Source organism: Takifugu flavidus, chromosome 9 (genome assembly GCF_003711565.1).
Source record: "Takifugu flavidus isolate HTHZ2018 chromosome 9, ASM371156v2, whole genome shotgun sequence".
NCBI classification, from domain to species: Eukaryota; Metazoa; Chordata; class Actinopteri; order Tetraodontiformes; family Tetraodontidae; genus Takifugu; species Takifugu flavidus.
This window is the reverse complement of record NC_079528.1, coordinates 3,566,942-3,587,632: the sequence shown is the minus strand read 5'-3', so window position 1 is coordinate 3,587,632 and position 20,691 is coordinate 3,566,942. Positions and strand designations below refer to the sequence as shown.

Below are 20,691 nucleotides of genomic sequence, written 5' to 3'. Positions count from 1 at the left end.
CACAAAAGGCCTCCAGCCATATTCTCTGCATTGTTCATAGTAAAGAAAGCAGAGAGGTTTTAGGAGATTGTGTTTGCTTTAGAAGACCTTCACTCCTATTCCCAATATCAGAGAGATGAGAGGCTTCCACAGCAAAGCACATCATGGAGGAGAATAAACACACAGCTGATGGGAAACATATGTGAAGGAGATGAAACGACCTCCCTCGTGTGAATGGGATGAAATATAGACTTGCATCCTGCTGCGGTCCAATCGTGGCCTTAAGGAGTCGATGTGGAGGGGAATCGGCAGACCCCCGGCAAACTATCTCACTTTATACACACAAGCTGCCAATATGGCCATTCTGAAGCGGATTCATGCGGAGACCAGAATCTGACAGTGACATCTCCATTCACTGTTGAATTCTTTTTGTCTTCCCAACATGCATGGACACACACACACTCAGAGAGCCAGAGGCCATGGGAGGAGGAGGAGCACTGGGGCATAAAAAAAGCCTTTCTCCCTGCTGTTGGGTCTCTGTGGGGTTTAACGTGGCATTATGGAAAGATTAGACTTTAGAGTGCCCGACTATCTGATGTCATTGTTGGTTTTTACGTTGTCTGGATGGCTCGTGGAGCCTGGACCTGATGGCAGGCACATTTCTCTCACGGCAAAATGCTAAGGCTTGCAGTTGTGATTGATTGCAGGTTCCTATTGTATCTGTCTGGTATGGCTCTATTGGAAGAAGAATTAGCGGGACAAAAACTCACAGAAAGCGTTCCACATATGACTCCATCAATCAAGCCGGCAATCAAAATAATTCAATTAAGAGACTTAAATCCTGCTGGCTTATGCAACTCTGCTCCGATGGCCGCGGGACAAATTCAATTTACTGACAATCCATAAATGATAGTATTAACTCCACTTTAAGGCTAAAATCTTTTTTTTCCATTACTCAGGAAATAGCATAGTTAAGGTGTTTACTTAAGCAAAGAGTCATTTGGGTTGGTAGTGGGGGGGGGGGGTCAAACAAAAGCAACATTAAATTAATAACAACATTGCAGGCAGGATGTCCGGAGAAGTAATTTACAAGTTGGCAAAAGGAGGATTTATTTGCAAAATGTTCGCAGCAGTTTAAGAGATCTGAGAAGTGGCAGTACAGCAGAGATGTGGCTTGTAGAGAGGGTGAGGCTGCTGAATATGTGTGTAATTGTCTTTTTCCCCCCGTTTCCGAGGTGTGAAAGGGAATGCAGGGGTGTCCCGGGGAGAGGCGATTGAAGCGTCAGTCACAGCTGCCATACAGAGCCCCGGCGCGCAGCAAATCCCAGGCCCGGCCCTCGTGGGCGGAGGGGCCAGGACTGGGACTGGGAGCAACAGGAATCCCAAAAGCCTTTTCTTCCCACTCCTCTCACCAGCACAAGAGGGACCGGGATCATGCTGGGAGTTTGCTTAGAAAAGGCCGAACCGAGACTTGGCAGAATGGGTTAACGGAGGAAAGCACGCAACCGTGCACGCACGCACGCACGCACGCACACAGGCAAAACACACCAAGGCCTTTGTGGGCTGTCAGTCTTGCCTGTAGGCATGGTGGGAAAGTAAAAGATAACAGGAGGGGAAAGAAATCAGATATAAATCAAACTTCCAGTTAACATCTGGAAATATGGGACACGCTTTTACAAAAACACACAGGCCGGGAAAGAAAGAAAGAAAGAAAGAAAGAAAGAAAGAAAGAAGGGCTGAAACGAGATTACTGCAGAAATGAATGGTTTTGCCCGATGCCTGGGGAGCCTAATAGTGGTAAAGTCCCGAGGATTATGCACTATGCCATTTCCATGCTCCACATAATGGTGTCCATGTCCTGCCTCTGTATGCCATAGATGGATTATGATGCGTTATAATTAACATGGTGGGGGGGGTGGGAAGGGTGCAGACCGCCCATCTGCCATGCTGACACACTTACGGGGGTATCCCTCAGGAAAAGGGAGATCCTACCACACTATTCCATTACTTTATCATCCTATCATTCCATTATACTGGCACTCCATTCAATTACCCTGTCACTCCATTAGTGTGCTCGTAACAGTGAACAAAGAGCACCACGATGATCATTAATGATATGTTGAGAGTTGGCCGAGCACCGACGTGTTTCAGCCTGTGTCTGCTCGGAAGATTTTATCAGCTGCCGAAAGAGAACTGACTTGGGACGCACTTTTCTATTCTCATGTTGGTCAAAGGACTGGCATAAAAATGAAATATGACGGATGGCTTCAGAAAATTACAGTGATTTTACTGTTAAATGTTTGGAGAGGTGGGTGAGGGATTTTTTTTCTAAGTTAAACTGGTTTTCACTACGTTTGTACGTGTGCGGAGGTGTTTTAAATCACTGGAAGAGATACAGTGAGATTGCAAGCGTATTTATTTATTAAGCTCCAAAGAAGTGAATAAATTACTTTTGGTTTTACTTTTTTTTGAATCAATTACCTTTGAAAAGACTTTTGCGGTTGTGTTTTTAACCACTTAAAAGGAAAGTAAGTGGCCTAAATTAGCATCATGATGGGTTTATTTATTTAAAATCGTGACAGTCTTATTCCACCTGCTTAAATAAAAAACCTTTTCTCCCAAAGTCTCAGCCCACTAAATACAATTCCCACAGAAGTCCTAAAGGTGCCACAAACTGTGAAGAAATAGATCTGTTGCTGCCTGTGTGCCGGTGGAAATTCATGATGTTTTAGCGAAGTTGTGCTCCAGCCGGCTGTCGGGGTTGGTTGCCCGCTGTTTGGGCCTGGCGGCCGCTGAGCTCTGCCTCCGCGGCACAGAGGGGCTCTCTGAGAAAGAGTTAAGTCTGAGCTCAGCACGGAGGAGGAGGGTATGAGTTCCACAGTCGGAGCCGCGGGGGTAATAGTTTTAGAGATGGCTGTCACACAGATCCGTTCCACTGTCCAACATCGCCACTGATCTCCACCAATCCAAGTTCACTTGCTTTTCAATCGCTCAACTTCGCTCTCCCTGTCCCCTTTTCTTCTTTTCTCCGTCCTTTTCTCCCTCACACTGACACATGGAAGTAATCTGGGAGCTCTACCCTGGACTGAAAGGATGTGCGGTTGAGCCCCGAGCCGCGTTTCTATGCTCGACATCAGCTTCCTTTCCTCTCCTTTTTAATCCGCTTATTTTTTTTAAAGAAAAAAAAACTGTTTTAATGTAAAAGAACTAAGACGGCAAACAAAACACAAACTTCTTCCCTTGCTTTTTTTTGCCTCACTTCCTGAATCTCCGCATCCTTCCATTCTCGCTCGATTCAGCTGAGGCGCGGGAGAGGTGATGGGAAGAAAATCTGAAGGGAAACTTTCCAGCAGTAGCGGCTGCAACTGGGCTTGGCGAAGCCGGAGCTGATGAACTTCCTGCCTGCTGCCAGCCAGGCTTCTCTCTAATGAAGCCGGGTCACTAGCTGCCTGTAAGGCAGCCACTGTTCAAGCACTCCACATTTGTCCACCTCTCAGCTCTCAACACTTTCACAGGGGCACACTGGCACGCTTCTAACACTTCCTTAATGCTCCACTGTGGCTGGACAAAGAACAATGGCACACCAACATGCACTCTCAAGCACTCATTCACGTCCATAAGCTTGTTCTTGCCTTAGTGACTCGCTGTCCTTTTAATTACAGCACATAAATTAAGCAAAAATAAACAGAGCCATTCCCGACATGCAATTTATTGCGCCCTAAAATTACCGCAGATAAGATACCTGACACGGTGTGATGTTTAGCGTGAATGAATGTGGCTTATTACCAAAACATTCATGCTGACTAAGTTTCAACAGGTTTGTCAAAGACTTTCGGTGACTCAAACTGACAACTTAAGACCGTGTCTGCCACACCTATGTCATGAGCCCGGTTTCACATTCAGCCCCTCAAAGTTAAGATAAACAGAGAATCCACTGTCTGCAGGAGGATTGCAACAGATAATTACTTTTTGTTTAACTAGTGGAAATATGTCTGTGTTATTCCTGCCGAGATATTAATTCACTTAAAACAGAAATGTGGTGGGGTTTTGCATCAAAGGGCTCAAGACAGACTTTAATCATTTAAAAGTGACTGTTCTTTATTAAAAGTGTGAGCAATCTGGCAGGCATTAATATGGAAAAGGTGATTTAGTAACTTTTCTGTTTGTGGTTTGTTTTATCTGTCTCTGGGTGCGCTCGCTTTCGCCGCATCACAATAATGAAGTACGCGGTGACGTTCTGACACTTTTTAATTCCCTGGATGAGCCAGTCCGTCATTCCTGCGTGATGATTATTTTGGCAATAATATCACGGTTGAGTTTCAAAAGAACACAGTAGATCACAGTGTGGGGATAGTGTGACTTTTCTTTGAGCTGATTAATTGAGAAATATTTTGAGCACTTTTTGGCAGAGCGACAGGCTGTGGTGAGTTTTAACGCCGGGGTCACGGCGATTAGTGGGAAACATGCTCGAATTTAAACTTAAATGCCCTTTTTTTTTGTTCCTCAAGCAAAGCCAGGATCGGTGTACAAACACTCCTAGAAAACAAAGGCACAAATGCAGAGAGAGCACAAACAGAGCACAATGATCGGTTTTCAGTAATGTGGCATGCCAAACCACCAGTGAATAAAGTGAGTCCATCTGGAGAAAAAAAAAGGAAAACATAATGGAAAAACTGCAAATATTTTCCCCCCTAAAATAACCAGAAGCACTCCAGCCCCTTTCAGAGCCCAGGTGCCTCACATAGACAGCCTAATGAAGAATCTGTCGCTACACACCGCTGAAACAACAGACACACGGACACACACGCACATAAAAAGCCAACGCAGCTGTCCTTATAGCGAGACACAGGGTGCCTTTACAGCAGCGTGGCACAGTTGCTTTCCAGAAGTATTTCTTACTGGTAGGCCCTCGCTTTCTCTCCGAGAGGGGCTCAGGCTCTAAGTCCACTTCGCGTGTAATGAGATCTTTATCAGACTGAAACACGATCAGAGTCGAAAGGGGGAGAAAATGGGGAGGCGAGGAGAGAGAAGGTGTGTTTCGCGAGGGGTAAAGAGGACGAACAGCGGGACGCGGGGCGAGGGAAGCGACAAAAGCGGGCCCCTGACCCTCTCAGCAATGACCCGCTCTGCAGCCCGCTGGAGACGGGAGCATTCGCCGGCCCGTTCCTGCTCCTTCTCTGCTCCAGTCCCGCTCTCGTTCAACAGGTTGCGGCAGTTTCGAGTTTTGCAGTTGCAGCTTGTTTTTTTAAACCCTCCTGTCGGAATCCTTTTCCACATTTAAATGTCAGCTTTTGTTTAACAGTTCCTCACAGGAGCCAAAGGTCCTTTATTAGACCGGGATAAATCTTTAAAACTTTATATTTTCTTTGCCGGTGTCTATTTCTAAAAGCAAAGATAAGAAGGATATTTCATTTGTTCCTAATTACCTAAGAGAAGAAACAGTTTCTTCCCTCCATTTATTTTTTTTGATACTCAGAGGAACAAAATGTGAACTTTAATTAGATTTTCTGCCTGCCCTTCCTAATAAAAAGTGAGCAATTAAAATACAAAACTTCTGAAACCAGGTTTAAATAGAAACTACTCATTATCTCAAAATACAGATGTTATTCCTCTTAAAATTACACATTTTTTCCACTCTGGAAAAACATAAGAATATCACTAAACATCGCAGGGGAAATCAAATAAGCTTAATCATCAAACCTAGTGAACCATTAAAAACCAGCCAAGTGTTAAACCAGGCAGCTGAGATCAGTGGACGACAAAATCAGATGAGCAAGTAAAGACTCACAGCGGTGACTTCAGCGTCCACCGTAATTACAAACAACTGTTTTTGTGCTTTTCTCGGCTCTTTCACGTGTGACTCTGACTCGATGGAGAGGCCAGACAAAAAAATGTGAGCAGTTTAAAAATCAGAGCCTAAGCCTCCGAGGCGACCCATGACCGTTTCCACTCAGGGTATTTTCATCTGTGTCTCACTTCTGTCATCTTATTTGTGCTGCTGCCGGCCATGCTAGCTACAGCGCGTGAGGTAAATATTAGCCAAGGAGCACTGAAGGGACTGCACACGGCAACCTTGTCAGATTGTCACTAAAGTGGCATCGGTGTGGAATTCCTGAGCACACAACTGTGTGCACGTATGTTGTATGTGCTTTAGCGTTCTTGCTCCGGCCAAGCCGATGGGACGTGATCAGTCATAACAAAGTGACATTTTCTGGCGTAATCCCACTCAGCTAAATGAGAACTAATCCGATTTGCACTGATCAAATGTTAGGCAGTTCTTTACCGACTGGGGATGGTGACAAATCAGGCCTTCCTCTGCACGGCTGCCCCTGCAAGCGGTCCCCCTGCCGGTGCCAACCATCCGCCCCACCTTGCCGTTTCACTCATCAAGCCACAAATTAAATCCCAAAAAGGTCTGGCGCAAACCGCAGACAACTAAGAGCCGAGAGATGTCTCGCCCTCTTCTTTCCAGGACCACAATGATGATATACTGTGTGTGGCCCGTTATCAATAACTGGGGTTATTGATAATGCAGGGCGTGGAGTGATAGCATCCACACATGGAAATCTATAACAGCAGGGGAGACAAAGTCTGCAAACAAACGCACGCATATAACGAAACCTGCTGGCTTCCTATAGTTTGCCTCATAATTCAAGGCCTGTGGGGATCCGGGAGAGTTGCTGTATTTTCGTGAGTTTTCAGAGCAGCGTGAAAGCGGCGGTCCAGATTAATTTATTATCCAAGGCAGCGGTGCTCCCCAAAGTGGGAAGTGGAAGTAAAACGTCGTAAATCTAGATAAGTCACCAAATACTGTTCAGTTTTATCAGCCTCCATTCCTCTGTTATTACAAGGGAGCAACACAGGCTGAGAAACTCCAAACAGCCAGGGCAGATCCTGACCGCGGCACAACTCGCTGCTCATCTGACGACGCTGCTGACTGATATCTTTCAGTAGACAAACGGGTTTGTCATTTACGTTACTGCAAAGCCTGCAGACTGCAAGATAATTGTCCGTTGTTTTTCGAGCGCATAGGGGGAGGATAATTAGGTTGAGCGAATGCTTTGCAGAGTGCATTATTGTTCCACTGTGAACTTTATGAAATTGTCAGCCGGCGTGGGGATTTTACAAGGAGCAGAGCGGTGAAACAGATGGAGGAGTGATCCCCCAATCCCCAAACCAGTGTGGTATCTCTCTAAGACATACCCTGCAGGTGACATCATCAATCAATAAATGACCCAGATCCAGTCCTGCTTTTTTCCCCATTTGCCTCCTAAATAATGGCACAAAGTGTGGATTTTTGCACCCCTGCACGTGTAATAATTCTACCCAATGACGATCAATGTTCCACCACCTCGCAGTCATAGTCGAATAAAAGCTGATGGGCCGTAGTTCTACCATTAGGGGCCAGGGCCGCACACACACATAATGTAGCTACACACACTCCAGTGAGCATGGTAGCAATATTCGTGCCCATTGACTTCACAACGAGCTCCTATGGCATCTGACATTTGGGGGCTAAATCCTGGATTCACTCGAATGGCTAAGTTCTGGTTATGGGCTGGTCAGGCTACCTTCTATTTCCCCTCGGTGCTGTGAGCTGAAATGAAGGTCAGCTCTGCAGCTCCTGCCTCATATAAATGCAGCAGAGGTTTTTTTAGTTTATTTTCATCCCATGTATATTTTCTAACACCATGCAAAAGTAGGAGTCGAATGTAAGAGGGTGATAATTGTTACCAGAGCTGCGTGTTTTATTATCAGCAGTCTGGGCTTACTCTGGCTGTTTTGATGGGAAGAATAGGATTTTTTTTTTTCCCTTTCTTTTTTTATGTCTGACTTCAGCTGCTCGCTTCAGAGAAACTTAATGTGGAGAAATTAGACTGACTCCAAGCCAGAGCAATTAAATAAATGGTGCCCTTTTCTCAAGCAGTTATTGCTTTCAAAATTTGACTATATCACCGTTTTCCTGCAACGAGAATCAAATGTGTATGTGGGACACCGTGTGGGCCCTCTCAGCAGCCAGGAAACCTATGTTCAGGGCCCCTGAGACTGAGAACTAACCTCGGTAAATGGGCTACACGGTGACATACTTCTCATGCCTTCCTTTATTTTTTTTATTATTTTTTTGTCTACTTCTGCTTGGTTGAAGGTAACATTAATTAGGGTTTAGGTGAAGGGTGGACAAAGACTGAGATAGTAAAGTGTGCCAGAAGACTTTGCCCTCAATGTGGCAATAAAAAGCTGAATGTTACGTTGTAAATCCCGACAATTAACCATCTATTATTGCTCTTTAAGTGAGGCCTACTGTGCATTGTATAAGTATGTACCTGCTGGGTTTGTTTGGTAATGGGACTTTCCCACTGGGTAAATAAATCACCATAAAACCCCGTGGCGCAGGAATGACAATTACAACTAAATAAATTATGTATTTTGAAAGTTACGTGCTTTGGAAGCCTGCTCACAAAGATAACTTTTTTGCTAAGTGTGATAGGATGCACACACCTAAAAGACTAGATCTGAATATTCCGAGTGTTTGTGCGAGACTTACTTGGTATTCTGCGAGCTCCAAATGATAGTCTCCAGCGTTTTGGCTGAAGGTAACGCCGATCTGCACATCAAGATAAAGATCCAGAGATAATACTTCCAACAGCCGAGTCCCGCCATTCTGATAAAAGGTAGAGACAGTGAGCCGATAACTCGGTGCGTCGGACAGTGCGCCTTTATGCTTGGTTCGCCCGGTGGGAAGGTGAGCTACGATCAGTCGGGAGCATGTGAGGTCGATATCAGATACATGTCCTTCTGTACGACTTCTTAAGATCACTTCCAGGCCCCCGTGTCCTTGACTGAACTGCCCGCAGTAACTGCGAAGAAGTCCACGATTCTTGGCTGAATCTGGAAGGAGAGGCGTCCACCCAGCGCGTCCTGTTTGACCTGTGGCTGAAAACAATTGAGAAGCAAACCAGCCCTTTGCGACCTGATTACTCAGTGGATGCGACACGACCTGGTGCGCGACGGACCAGCTTTAACCAATCGTGCAGGTTCTGGAGCCGCGGTTGGGCGCTGCGGCTGCCTGTAACGCGCGGCGCGGCGCCTTTGTCACCGCTCCCCTGATGGTGCCTGTACCTGTCGCTGTATATAGCCTACAGATGACCACATTCATCCATCAGTCACAACTCCGCAGCACGCTGGGAATCTCGAGGTCCACTTCATTCCAGGGTTATCTTTCACTGCTCCTCCTCCCCTTGTTATTCTTCTTTCGCGGAGGAATTGAGTTTCTATTGTAAATATCCCTCCCGGCTCTCAGCGCCGTTCCGCGTGCGTGTTGCGCTCCAGCAGGGTCGCCTCTAGTCCGATCCGTGCATGCTGAGTGGCCAGCAAGGCATTGTACGCCTACTTCTGCTCTGGACAAAAAGAAAAGTACCGATGGGAAGACTAGACCCGCTGGCCGGCCCGCCCGCTGCCTCTAACCCCGCTTGCCAGGACTTCCATGCCGCTGTAATGTTGTGTATTTATTTATTTTTTTCTGGAAAGCGTGGACGCCACTGAGCTCCTGTGAGTGCAGCAGCTCGGGCTCGACTGTAACACGAGCCGGGAAGAACGCGAGGGGGAACAGCCCACCGCGTGCGTCGCGGCCAATCACGGCGCTCTGTCCGAACTTGGAAGCAGGAAGCGGAGGCATTTATGGGGACGTGGAGGGGAGGTTTGTGGCTGGAAAGAGGTGGTGATGGGGAAGAGGGTTAAAGTGGTGGGGGACTGTTATTGGGTTGACTGCCCCCTCCAAACACACACACGGACACCACTACCACTCCAGCCGACCCAAATTGAAATGGACTTTGAAGTTCTTCATCATACCGAAAGCCTGAGCGCGGTAGACTATTGGAGCGTGCGTAAAAGTGCTTAGAGGGAAAACAGTTGGCTTCTTTAAAATCTATGACATCTCGCACTAAACATTTAGATCACGTGTAACGTTCACCCAAACTGTTATTAAAGTCCCACCATCGGGCAATTATAAATAAGTCTGCGGTGGATATGCTAAACTGTTTTTCCTCTTCTTCACCAGGCGATACTTTAGAGTTATAGTATGATAAACGTGTCTAAATATACCTTTATTTTAACTCCGCAAAAATCTTTACAATGTAATGTCGAATATAGGGTTACAGTCGCTGTTATTTTGGTGCTCTCTGTTTTCTTCTTTGAAAGGAATGATGATTAATGATGTCTTAGGATCCCTTTCTAGTTGTCCCCTTTTGGGATAATGAACTGCATGAGAACTTAGTCTCCAGTGTCTGCAGACAATGGTCAGTCGGTAGCCTATAGTCATTTGCCCATTCATTCATTGAGAAAGAAATGCTTGACACATAATTGATCATGTCCATGTCTGTGCTCCTTTTGTGTGTGTGTGTGTGTGTGTGTGTGTGTGTGTGTGTGTGTGCGTGTGTGTGTGTGTGTGTGTGTGTGTGCGTGTGTGTGTGAGAGAGAGAGCGAGGCATTCATCGTGGTACATTTATCCAATCAATGCTGCCCCCTAACGGTCACGGTGAAATCGATACAGAGGAGGATTTCAGTGTAATTGGAAAGAAAAAATAGACATTTACAGACACACCTCATAGTTCCTGTTATTATTTTTTATTACATCCTGTTCTACCTCGGTTGCCTGTAAAACTTTGTAAAAACTCGACATCAGCTTCACACCCATGGCCTTGCACTGTAATTATAGGAATAAAAGTGGGCATTTAATTGATCTGCACGCGTGTGATAACATGGGCAGCTGGATCACTGGAGGCACATTCCAACTGGGGTCACAACTTCTCATTTCACAAGTTTTGGGTGGTTGCGTCTTTACATGGAGCTGCCTGCCCTCCATAGTGTCGTCATAGTAACAACAAACACAGGAACAGTTGCCACAAAGCCAGCATGTCCTGTCTGATGCCCTGGACGTCTGGGAATACCTGATATCTCACTTGCGAATCAAATGGTCACATATGGATACCCGATCTGTTGCAAGCCAATGAGATGCCTCTCGTGCGCAACGTTGACAAGAGCCACAGCTGCGCCACGAGCCGAGCGGCCAATGGCAGGGCGGCGATGAGCGCCATGTTGTTGGGCCATCGAAAACGAGTGGGATCAACAGAATCGAAAAGACCTGCAGATTTACACAAGCAATAAAAACTAATCTTTTACAACAGCACACATGGGAGACAAACCACATGTCATCACATGCAGCACGGGAGGATTAGGGGGGATATGTATCAGTGCACCGGCCGTGTTATTCGGTCTAAAAGCTTAATGCAGCACGGCGCATGGCGACGGACGTGGTGTAAGAGACCTAGAAGCGTAATGATTGCAGCTTTCATGTTCAGTTACATACGCCATGGAAGGCCATATATATGCAGCAGCAGCTACCTATGAAACAGAGGTACAGTCAATGATTGAGGCCATTGTGTTAATGTGTATAGGTGGATCTGAGCAGTGTTTCTATAAAACACCTGAATAAGCTGGGAGCCCACAGACACTCATCTACACTATTCAGACCCTTTAAAATAGAGTCAGGCTATAAGAAGGGTTTCACAGTCGGACTTACTGTTATCGTAATCAAATGATCTACTTTTACTTATATTTTTTGTAAAGAATCTTAAGCGTATTAAGGTTAATCTCACTAGGACAGGATCAAGGATGGTGTCGTTAGCATGGCTGTAACTCAGTGAAGCTGTTAAAATTGACATCTGCCTCAGGTAGTCACGTGTTTCGAGAGAGTTTATGGTATTATCAGGTGATGATGGATCGGCACAATTACGTGACCAGCGCCGTTGAACCTGCTGCTCTGGAGTGATTTCTAAATATTTTACACTGCTTATGAACTTCTGTCTTCATTGTTCTTTTTGTCAGTGAGCCAGAGGAGGTAAATTGATTAGTTACAGTGGGGGAAAGATTTAATTGACAGGTTATTATGGACTGCGATCGCTCAAACAAAGAAGCCTGAAGCAGGCGCAGACCGAGGGCAGACAGGACTCGCTGATTAATGTCAGACAGGTTTTTAAATTGCATCCAGCAGCAGCGTTGCACTGCGTGGACATGCTCTGTGTGTGAAACTATGCAGGACTTTTCCACCATTGTTTCATTATAGAGAAATGGAATAATGCTTTGATCACTGTGGACTTAGGGACTGATTTGGTTAATCAAGTAAAAAAAAAACACTACATAGAAAATACACAGTTTTCAGTTTTCAAAATAAAACTCTGGTATCCAAGATTCCAAACCTTATGGGGCATCTGGGAATATCCAAAGAGGGGCCGGACTTGCCTCTATCCAAACTCTGCGGTGGTGATAGATCTAAAATATGCGTCAGCGTTCCCGTAACAACGCTATAGTGTAGTAAAGCAAACAAAATTACAGTCAAAGGTCGTAATGTCGCTGCTGACTGGTGTCTTTTCTCAAGGCTGGGCATCATCCCTCATATCTGTCGGTTATCCCAGCGCCTTCTGATAATAAAACTTCTCGAATAAAACAAATCTTGTTGATCTAGAAGGAATTATTTCAATCCATCACATTCTTAGCTGCGACCGGTCCACTGCACAGCAGCGACACCAGTCAGCCCGTGGTCGGCGTTCCCAGTCCACCAGCAACATTTTATCCAAGCGACTGCTTCCATTCATTTAGGGCAGGGGTGAGAGGAGCAATACCACAGCCATTATAACGTCAGACTGTTCCCTTCATCTCAGCGCCACGTCCTTTCAAAACACCTTTTGCCTTTCGATACGCGTCAAATGTCCTACAAACTTTAGCCAGTGCATTCCTGCCTTCATACCTCTGTCTTTTCAATTTCCATTTTGAGAATTTTTTCCCCCCAACAATTCCAATCAATCAATTTGAGCGCAGAAACGCAGTGCAGACATGTGCAGATGCTTATCGCGTTAAGAAGATCCCTAAAAACCACTGCACAGGTTGTCTGGGCCATTATTTAGAAGGATATCATGAACAACTTATTCCAGTCAGTCTTTTACTTCTGGGACCCGGCAACAAACAGATGTCTGCCAAAGTTCACAGAACTGGATATCAGTCAGAACAGCTGCGGCCTGTTTGGGAGAGATCGTGCTCATTTTAGCTTACTGTAATGAAAGATCATTGGCCGGCTCAGGATAATTCACAGAATAAGTTATTGAAGGTGACGTTAAGTTAGCATATGTGCTTCCTCGGTGAAAGGGAATGTGCATTTTGGAGGAAGGGGCTGCTTTCTCATCCTGGAATGTGTAGCTGCAGGGTTGATTCTTATTTTGCGGGTTCAAGATAGCACATTAATTGTCTTTCTGGTCAGCTTGACCACTCTGGGTGCTTCCCAAGTCAGTCGTCTGCACATTCACGCCCACATTCATGCAGTGTTTTGGGGTTTGGTGTCTTGCTCAAGGACACGTTGATGGCAGACTGCATGTCAAACATGTGAAAGCTGTTAGTGGAAGCATTGGCGTGGATTATAAATAGGCCTTTTTACTCTGCAGGCAGAGCACCGCTGATGACAAACTACACGGTAAAGTAGCATCGTGAGAAAATTAGAACAAGAACTTCAAACTAGAACAGGGCCGGGATAGAAAGGGCACAGCAATCAGAGTGGATCAGCCAACAAACAAGTGCTACAAGCTTTGGGGTGACATTTCTAGCTGTACAACAGCTCATCAAACAAGGATTTGGATGCTACGCTTCAGGAGACAATATCAGAAAGGGGGGTGGGGGATGGGGGGGGGGTCACAGATCGCCATATAGCAAAGCTAGTGCTTCTTCTATATTCAACGATTAGCATCATGTGTCTAAGATGTGTGGTATTTATACCAACACAAGACAACATGTCAGTGCTGGGCCAACCACATCACAGCTCTCACTAGTGCAGCTACCACAAATATAATAAAACAGCCTCGGAGTAAAGTTCCTCGTGCGGTTCCTGTGAGTTGCTGAGGAGGTTGAATCTAATGATGGCGACGAAGAAACTCTGGGTAGAAATCTCTACAAAGGTTCCACATTTCCCCTGAGAAAGGTTTACCAGAAGCCTTTTATGGGGACAAGTGTATTTCTGAGGGCAAAATAGGGATAGTGACTCACTCCTGATAGCTTATCTGCTTTCAAAGTCCAAGTTGAACGCTGCTGCGGAGGGCACAGTTCCTGCAAATCTGATATTTACACTCAGTAAACACTGAAACCATGACATCACCGTTCCAGGATGTAGACACAGCGGGCCTTTAGTCAGCCCAACAACCGCACAGTAAAAGTAAATCACATCTTAAAAAAGCCTTGACTTGCATTTGACTGCTGTTTTTCCACAGTAAGATTCCCTCTCCGTGACACGGTTGTGATCTACAGCCCCGGCTGGAGAGCAGGGGGCCACTGCTTCATTGGAGCTGTGGGAGACCTTGGCTCCAGCCGGGGTTATGGACCTAGGTAGGAGCGGAGCCCCTCTGGCATGCACAGGGTCAAGTGTTTAACCCTCGTTATCCGGAGAGGACAAGAACATGTGACCGGGACGTTCCAGCTGTAATCAATATCAAGCAGCCATTAACTACTGAGACAACAAAGCCTCACAAACACGCCGGGACTCCAACGCTCCGCTAAGTGTTCGCTAAAGGAACCAGCAAGGCGCACGTGCAAACAACACGACCTCACTCTAAACACGGAGCCGCCTGAAACAGTGGGAAAAACTTTGATAATGTAAACGTACTATTTTCAGACGGCTGACACTTGAAAGTGGTCGAGTGAGCGCTCCGCTCCGCGCCGCTTTGATTGGACCGCGCCAGCGGCAGCCCGGGCCAAACACAACAGCTGGGGCGTCCACAGACTTCCTGTTTGTGGTATGCCTGATTGCAGTCCAGACGTCTTCCTCCCCGCTCTCTACCCCTCTTCACTGCTCATCTCGTGACTGACAGGAAAAGCACTGATTGCAGACAAATAACAATGTGTGCTAAACACGTCCTCCCCAACGCAGCATCCCAGCAGGACTTGGGAGGAAAATCAAACTCTTCTACCCGTAATCACATCTAATAAGCGGGGACAATAGCCGGCCCACGCACACATCTTTGGCTACGTCTAAACATGGCGGCATCTTGATGACGCTCCTGATTAGCAGTTGGTGCTGATCCGCCCGTCTGGACTTCCGGTGGCTCCCCCCGTTACAACTTTTAGCCTCGGCGGGGTTTGAGTTTGAAGAGAGAAACTGCTCGGTATCAAAGAGAGGATCGCTTGACTCTGCCTGACGAAGAAGCCCCACAGTTGGGAGCCCCGACTGTTGTTTCCCCACCTCGCAGACGTCACTAATTCCCTGTGATTATTTTTGAGGGTAAAGTGGATTTTGCTGGTCCGCGGCCCCCGGGGGTTTAAGGGGGCGGCTGAACTGATGGAGCGAATATGCCAAATGCTTGCCTGGAGGGAGGGAGGGGGGGGGGGGGGGGGGGTGTTCTGTCCAATCTAATAGAATTACAAGACTCTGATAGATGGGTCTTTTCTCCAAGGCTGCTTGTCTGTCAAACATTAGGTCACACTCAGCTTACCGGGATGGGTGGGGAGGTGGGCACCGAGAGAAGATGGGGACAGAAAGGGGCTGAAGGCAAGGGGAAGGGGGGGGGGGGGGTATCTCAAGAGGTGCCTCATTCGTTGCCAAGAATAGGAGGGCAACAAAAGTGAGAAAAAGGGCTTTGGGGGAAAGAAGGAGGAATGAGGGGAAAAGAGAGGGTGGGAGCTGGTGGAGGGTGGGGGGTTAAAGAAAGAGGGGAGAGTGAGAAGGGTACAAAAGGGGGCATTTGAATCCACTCTAATTAAGGCCGGTGTGATGGACAGGACCTGCGGACGTGTCTCCTTTCTCTCTGAGCGTATGAGTGTGTGTGCGAGAGGGGGGGGCGACGGTGCGAAGGTGGGAGGGGCCGGGCCGCTGGTAGAGATGTCTACTGCCAGCAGAGTGAATGGGACAAAGACCTGAATAGAAACTTCAAAGCGACCTTCTGTGAGCTCATTCCCTCCCCCTACCCCACCCTCCATCACAGACCCTCGGCTGTGTGATGGTCAACATGCTCCTGCTCAAGTGGTGTGCGTGCGTGTGTGTGTGTGTGTGTGTGTGCAAGAGATTCAGTTTTTCAGTTTGTTATTTCCTGATTGCTAGGTGCATTTCTTGGCAGTCCCATGTGCACTGCGGATTTTCTAAGTGTGTCTTTCCGCCTGCGTGTGGTTCTCGTGTGAGTGTGTTTGCTTTAAAGAGCAGACAGCAGGATGCAGATATAATAGGAACAGGGGAGCTCAGTCACTGCCCCCTCCCTCCTCGTCTGATGAGAGCCACCAGCTCTGGAATTGAAACAAGTAGCCCGCGGAGCTGACGCATCAGAGAAATTATTGTTGCTAAATTATACAGAAGGATTGAGCATCTAATTTGATCCCGGCGTTCCGCGCTGCTTTTGGCCCACGTTATGAACTTCTGGTGTATGTCATCAGATTGTGCTTGGCTCCAGCTCAGAGCTTTTAATGATCCTCTACTTATCACTCCTCTCCTTCTACAGCAGATATTCCTTCAAGTGTCTCTCAGTGGCGCTAATAGCCTCATACGGCTCTCTTACCGGCTGCCACGGAGTCGGAATCTTTCTGGGCCTGGGAAAAAACGGGAAGGCTTGATGGTCAGAGGGTCGGGGAGATAAGATGTATGTGTTGCGGGGCTTTAGCTTGTGTCACTGTATTGTTTTGTGTGTCACAAATATATCTGGCCTGTCTGAGCCCACTTACATCAGTCAAGAGTCAGGTCAGACTCCAAAGACCCTCGGATCAACGTGTCGTCGTTGCTGGCTGGCGTCGCTGACATGTGCTCAGTGACATCATGGCCCCCCCAGCAGACTCTGCCCGGCGGAAATGTCATCAAACAGCTTCCATATCGTTGTTCTATAGAGGGAAAAATCAACCCCGACCACCTCATCTTCTCTGCCTGGCAGGTGCAGCCTGTTGCAGGCTCATTTCTCACAACGGCTCAGAGGAGACGTCCCTCAATCTGTCTTTATTTGTCAATCAAGGTTTAAAGCTCGTGTTTCTGGGAAAGCGCACCTCCCATTCCAACCTAGAGGCCGTCACACCGAGATAACTCTATCTACAGACAGAATGTTATCTGTCATCCTGATTATGTCATACGTTTTCAGCTGAGTGTGATTCTGCGCTGCTATAAATAGAGAAGCCATACAAATCCAAGCGGAGGTCTGTAATGTGTCATGTGAGCCGCGCACAAACACACGCAGAAGGATTCTGACGCGGCTTTAGCACGAACGCGGTCACAGTCGATGCCGGGAAAATGCAGTAAACGCACTAAAACAAAACCCTGCGCTTTAAACCCACATCTGAATCTGAGGGTGTCCTTGTTAGTAAGCAGCAGAGGGTGCACCAACCCTCTCAGCTGCATCATCAAAGCGTCGGCAATTACTCCCATGCTCCCTCACTCCAGCGTAAATCTGCTCTTATCTCAGCCGGCTGCAGGATCAGGGAATATCAGCCCCAGCATCTGCTCCATCTACAAACCCCGCCGCTAACGGCACAACAAAGTAGATCTGGAGGCACAACTGACGGAGGGAGGGCGACCGGAAAACAAGAGGAGGAGGGGAGCCGCGCTGAAAAACCAGGAGTGACAGATACGGGCGGCGGGAGGAGACGGGGTGTTTGTGTTGTCGCTGTCTTATTTGCACTAATTCGTGTTGTGATTCAGTCAGAATGGGGGAAAAAAAACAGAAAAACAACCACCAACCTTCAGATGAATTCTAATCAGCTCAGCATGAGATAAAGACATACGGGGAGAGGGAGAAGGTCAGCGGCTGTGGCCGGGGCAAAAGGTCACAGTTGGGGATTTAATGGCCAGGCTCGGGTATGAAGTTAAGACCAACGTGTCATATTTATTGGAGGGGTTAAAGTGATTACTGACTGTTTGTCAGGGGCCCCCCAGAGAAGGCTGGGGCCAGCGCCTCCTCTCAGGACACATTTTTTACATTACAAACAGAGAAGACTGAACATTCAAGGCCTTTTTATTTTTATTCCAAAGTTGCTCCCACCTGGCAGAAGCAGCGCCGGTGACACAGCTAAAGGTCTGCTGGTTATTTTTAGGAGGATGTTTATTTTCTTCACGGCCGGACTGCAGCGACATCTTTCATTCTGAGCTCTTCATCACAGCTGTGACCCTGACCCCCCGCGTCCACCTCCAGCTCTTTCTGCCGTCCTTCCTTGTCCTCTCTCCATTTCCTCCTTCCTCTCTCTCTCTCCCGTTCTTTTGCCCGAGGTCGTCCGCGTCTCCAGTTGCACTCTCCAAGTTTGATGGTATGTTTTTGTTGTTACCCCCGCGGTGCTTTAAGCCGGCTACCAACATAATTCAACAATTTGTCTGGAGATTTTTTGTTGAAATTCAGCATGTGGTTTGGGATCTGACCCATGGAAGCCATGATTAGCTTTTGGTCAGGATCCAGATCTCTATTCCGGATCACTTTTCCCACTTGGCCGTCGCTCAAAAACCCAATGAATGGATTTTCCCTCCGTTTTCAATTGTGTGACGTATAAATTTCATCCGGGGGAGCAGCCGTGCGGCCTCCGCCGAGTGTCTCGCTGTTTTTATGTGGCGCTCGTCGCCGACTGCCCCTAAAGCTGCAGCCCGAGCTGTCGGGAGGAACCTGCCTCCTGGTCGCCAAAGTTACAAAGACGAAATGTTACGAGAGAACGTGGGGAGGAAATACCTCCGCTCCAGGTGATGGTTGGCGGGTCAGAGGTGAGGGGTGATGGGTCACTGGCCGCCCCCTCCCGGGGCGCCATGACCTCACAAGACTGATGAAGAGTTTGCTAACAAGGACCAGCTCTCTCTGGCTGTGTCTGCACTCTCTCTTCTCATCTTTGACGGCCTCTTATGTTTTTCCCCTTTCTCCCCCACCCCGACTGCCTCACTCTCCGAGGGACTGATCTGGCAGCAGCGGAGTACTAATACTGATACCTGCTGAACCTTTAAAGTGCCTCGCCATCTGTCGTCTCTCTCGGATTTATAATTATCATCATATCACATTCAAACTAGACGCTGTCACACTCTTACATAACCTAACCTCCATCTACCAGTGGCAATAATACTTAAGAATAGATTGAATAAATTATTATTGGGTGAAATGTTAAAGCCTGGCCGGCAATAGAAGTGCTTTCTTTCTAATGAGGCTCTTCTGCCTCGTCTCTGGCGTGTATCCATGTTCAGTGGTTATTAGACAGCTAATTGTGAGGGCAACTACGGGCCACTCTCGCTAACATACACAAACGCATGGACAAATGGAAACAGCGCGGACGTCACACATATTCAAAATGCACATCCCCCCACGCCGGGCCATTTGCACAGTCATATTATGGAGCCAATTAAAGAGATGAGTCTTATTAGCAGAGGTGTTCCGGCCCTCGTTCATCACCGGGCTTTCCTGGCAGGGGCTGGTGAAACGTCGAGCTCTCCGTCATCTTTATGAGCCCTGTCTCATCACACCCGTATAAGACACTCATTCGAACTTTAGCGAGTCTCATGATTTAGCAGATCTGGCTTGGCCCGCGAAGGCACTCAGTCATCTTTGCAGGTCACCTTTGAACGAGCTTCAGGGGATTTGGGAATGTAGGCTGCCTTGCTGCTACGCTAGCTCCCGTCTCTTCAGTTTCCCCCTCTAATTGAAAAACAGAAGCTGCGATCTTGTTTTCTTTCTCTTAATACCCCCCCACCCCACCGAAGCAGCTTCCCAACATGGATATAATGTGAGGAAGACGCACAGGTTCTCATTCCAGGGTTATACAGGGTAAATAACCGCCCAGTCTCAGCTAAAAAACCTGTCTTGTTTTCTTGTCTGGCGGGGTCGAGCACCCTGCCTGGACCTCTGGACCACCTGCAGGCCCACCGATGACAGATTCTCTCTACACGCTGGACCATCTCGGCCCAGAGTGTCAAAGGCAAACTAATCCCGCTGCTTCTGCCCTGGAAGTACAATGGTCCCGTCACTCGTTCACTCATTCAGCGGAGCTTTAGAGGCTCGGCCCGCGTGTCAATACGAAGAAATCCGACAGGAGGCAGACAGTAGCTCCTCACAGTGTTCTATTCATAGCATGTGGCTGGAATCTTTGACCTGTTCTGGCCCGTCTCATGAAACCTGCTCCTCATAATGAAGGCCACTCATCTTTTCTGGTTTCACGTTCACCTTGACATCTCTGTTACGACCCACAGAACGTTTCCTCTTAATCCGGGGGAGATTCTTCTCTTCCCTGTGGTTGCCAGATATTTTATTGGACGCCTGCCGCTGTGTTGGAGCAGTGTGGCTCAGAAATGTCAACAACGATGCGTACTGTGAGACACCAGGGGATGAGTGTGGACATTTGAGCGCCAGTGGCATGGAAGTTGTTTTATCCGCAGGCCGCTGCCGGTGTTCCTAATCCCAGAGCCCTGTGAATGATTTTCCAGGGTCAGCTGCTTTCTTTTGCCCTCACAAGCTGTGGAGATTAGCAGCAACGCTCATCATTGATCATTTATCCAGGGAATTCAACTGCCGGTTGGTCTTTTTAACAGTTTCCTGGACAGCTAGTCCTTTATGCGGCGCACGAAATCAAGATAATGAGTGCAAACGTGCATTTTGAATATTCTCACGAAGCGATTGTTCGGATTACAAAAGAAAAGTTTCCGTGGGGACCCGGCAACTGGATTGTCAGTCCTCCTTGACCCTCTCGACA

General features: G+C 47.5%; 1 protein-coding gene across 1 annotated transcript in view; it reads right to left on the bottom strand.

Annotated features, from left to right (window-relative positions):
* efnb1 (ephrin-B1) overlaps positions 1–9,568 on the bottom strand; it is a 52,111-nt gene extending 42,543 nt beyond the window's left edge. Inside the window, exon 1 of the mRNA XM_057042975.1 lies at positions 8,525–9,568. Within this exon, the coding sequence (XP_056898955.1) occupies positions 8,525–8,640 (116 nt within the window). The 5' untranslated portion in view covers positions 8,641–9,568. The remainder of the gene's footprint in view (positions 1–8,524) is intronic.
* Between the last annotated feature and the right edge of the window lie 11,123 nt (positions 9,569–20,691).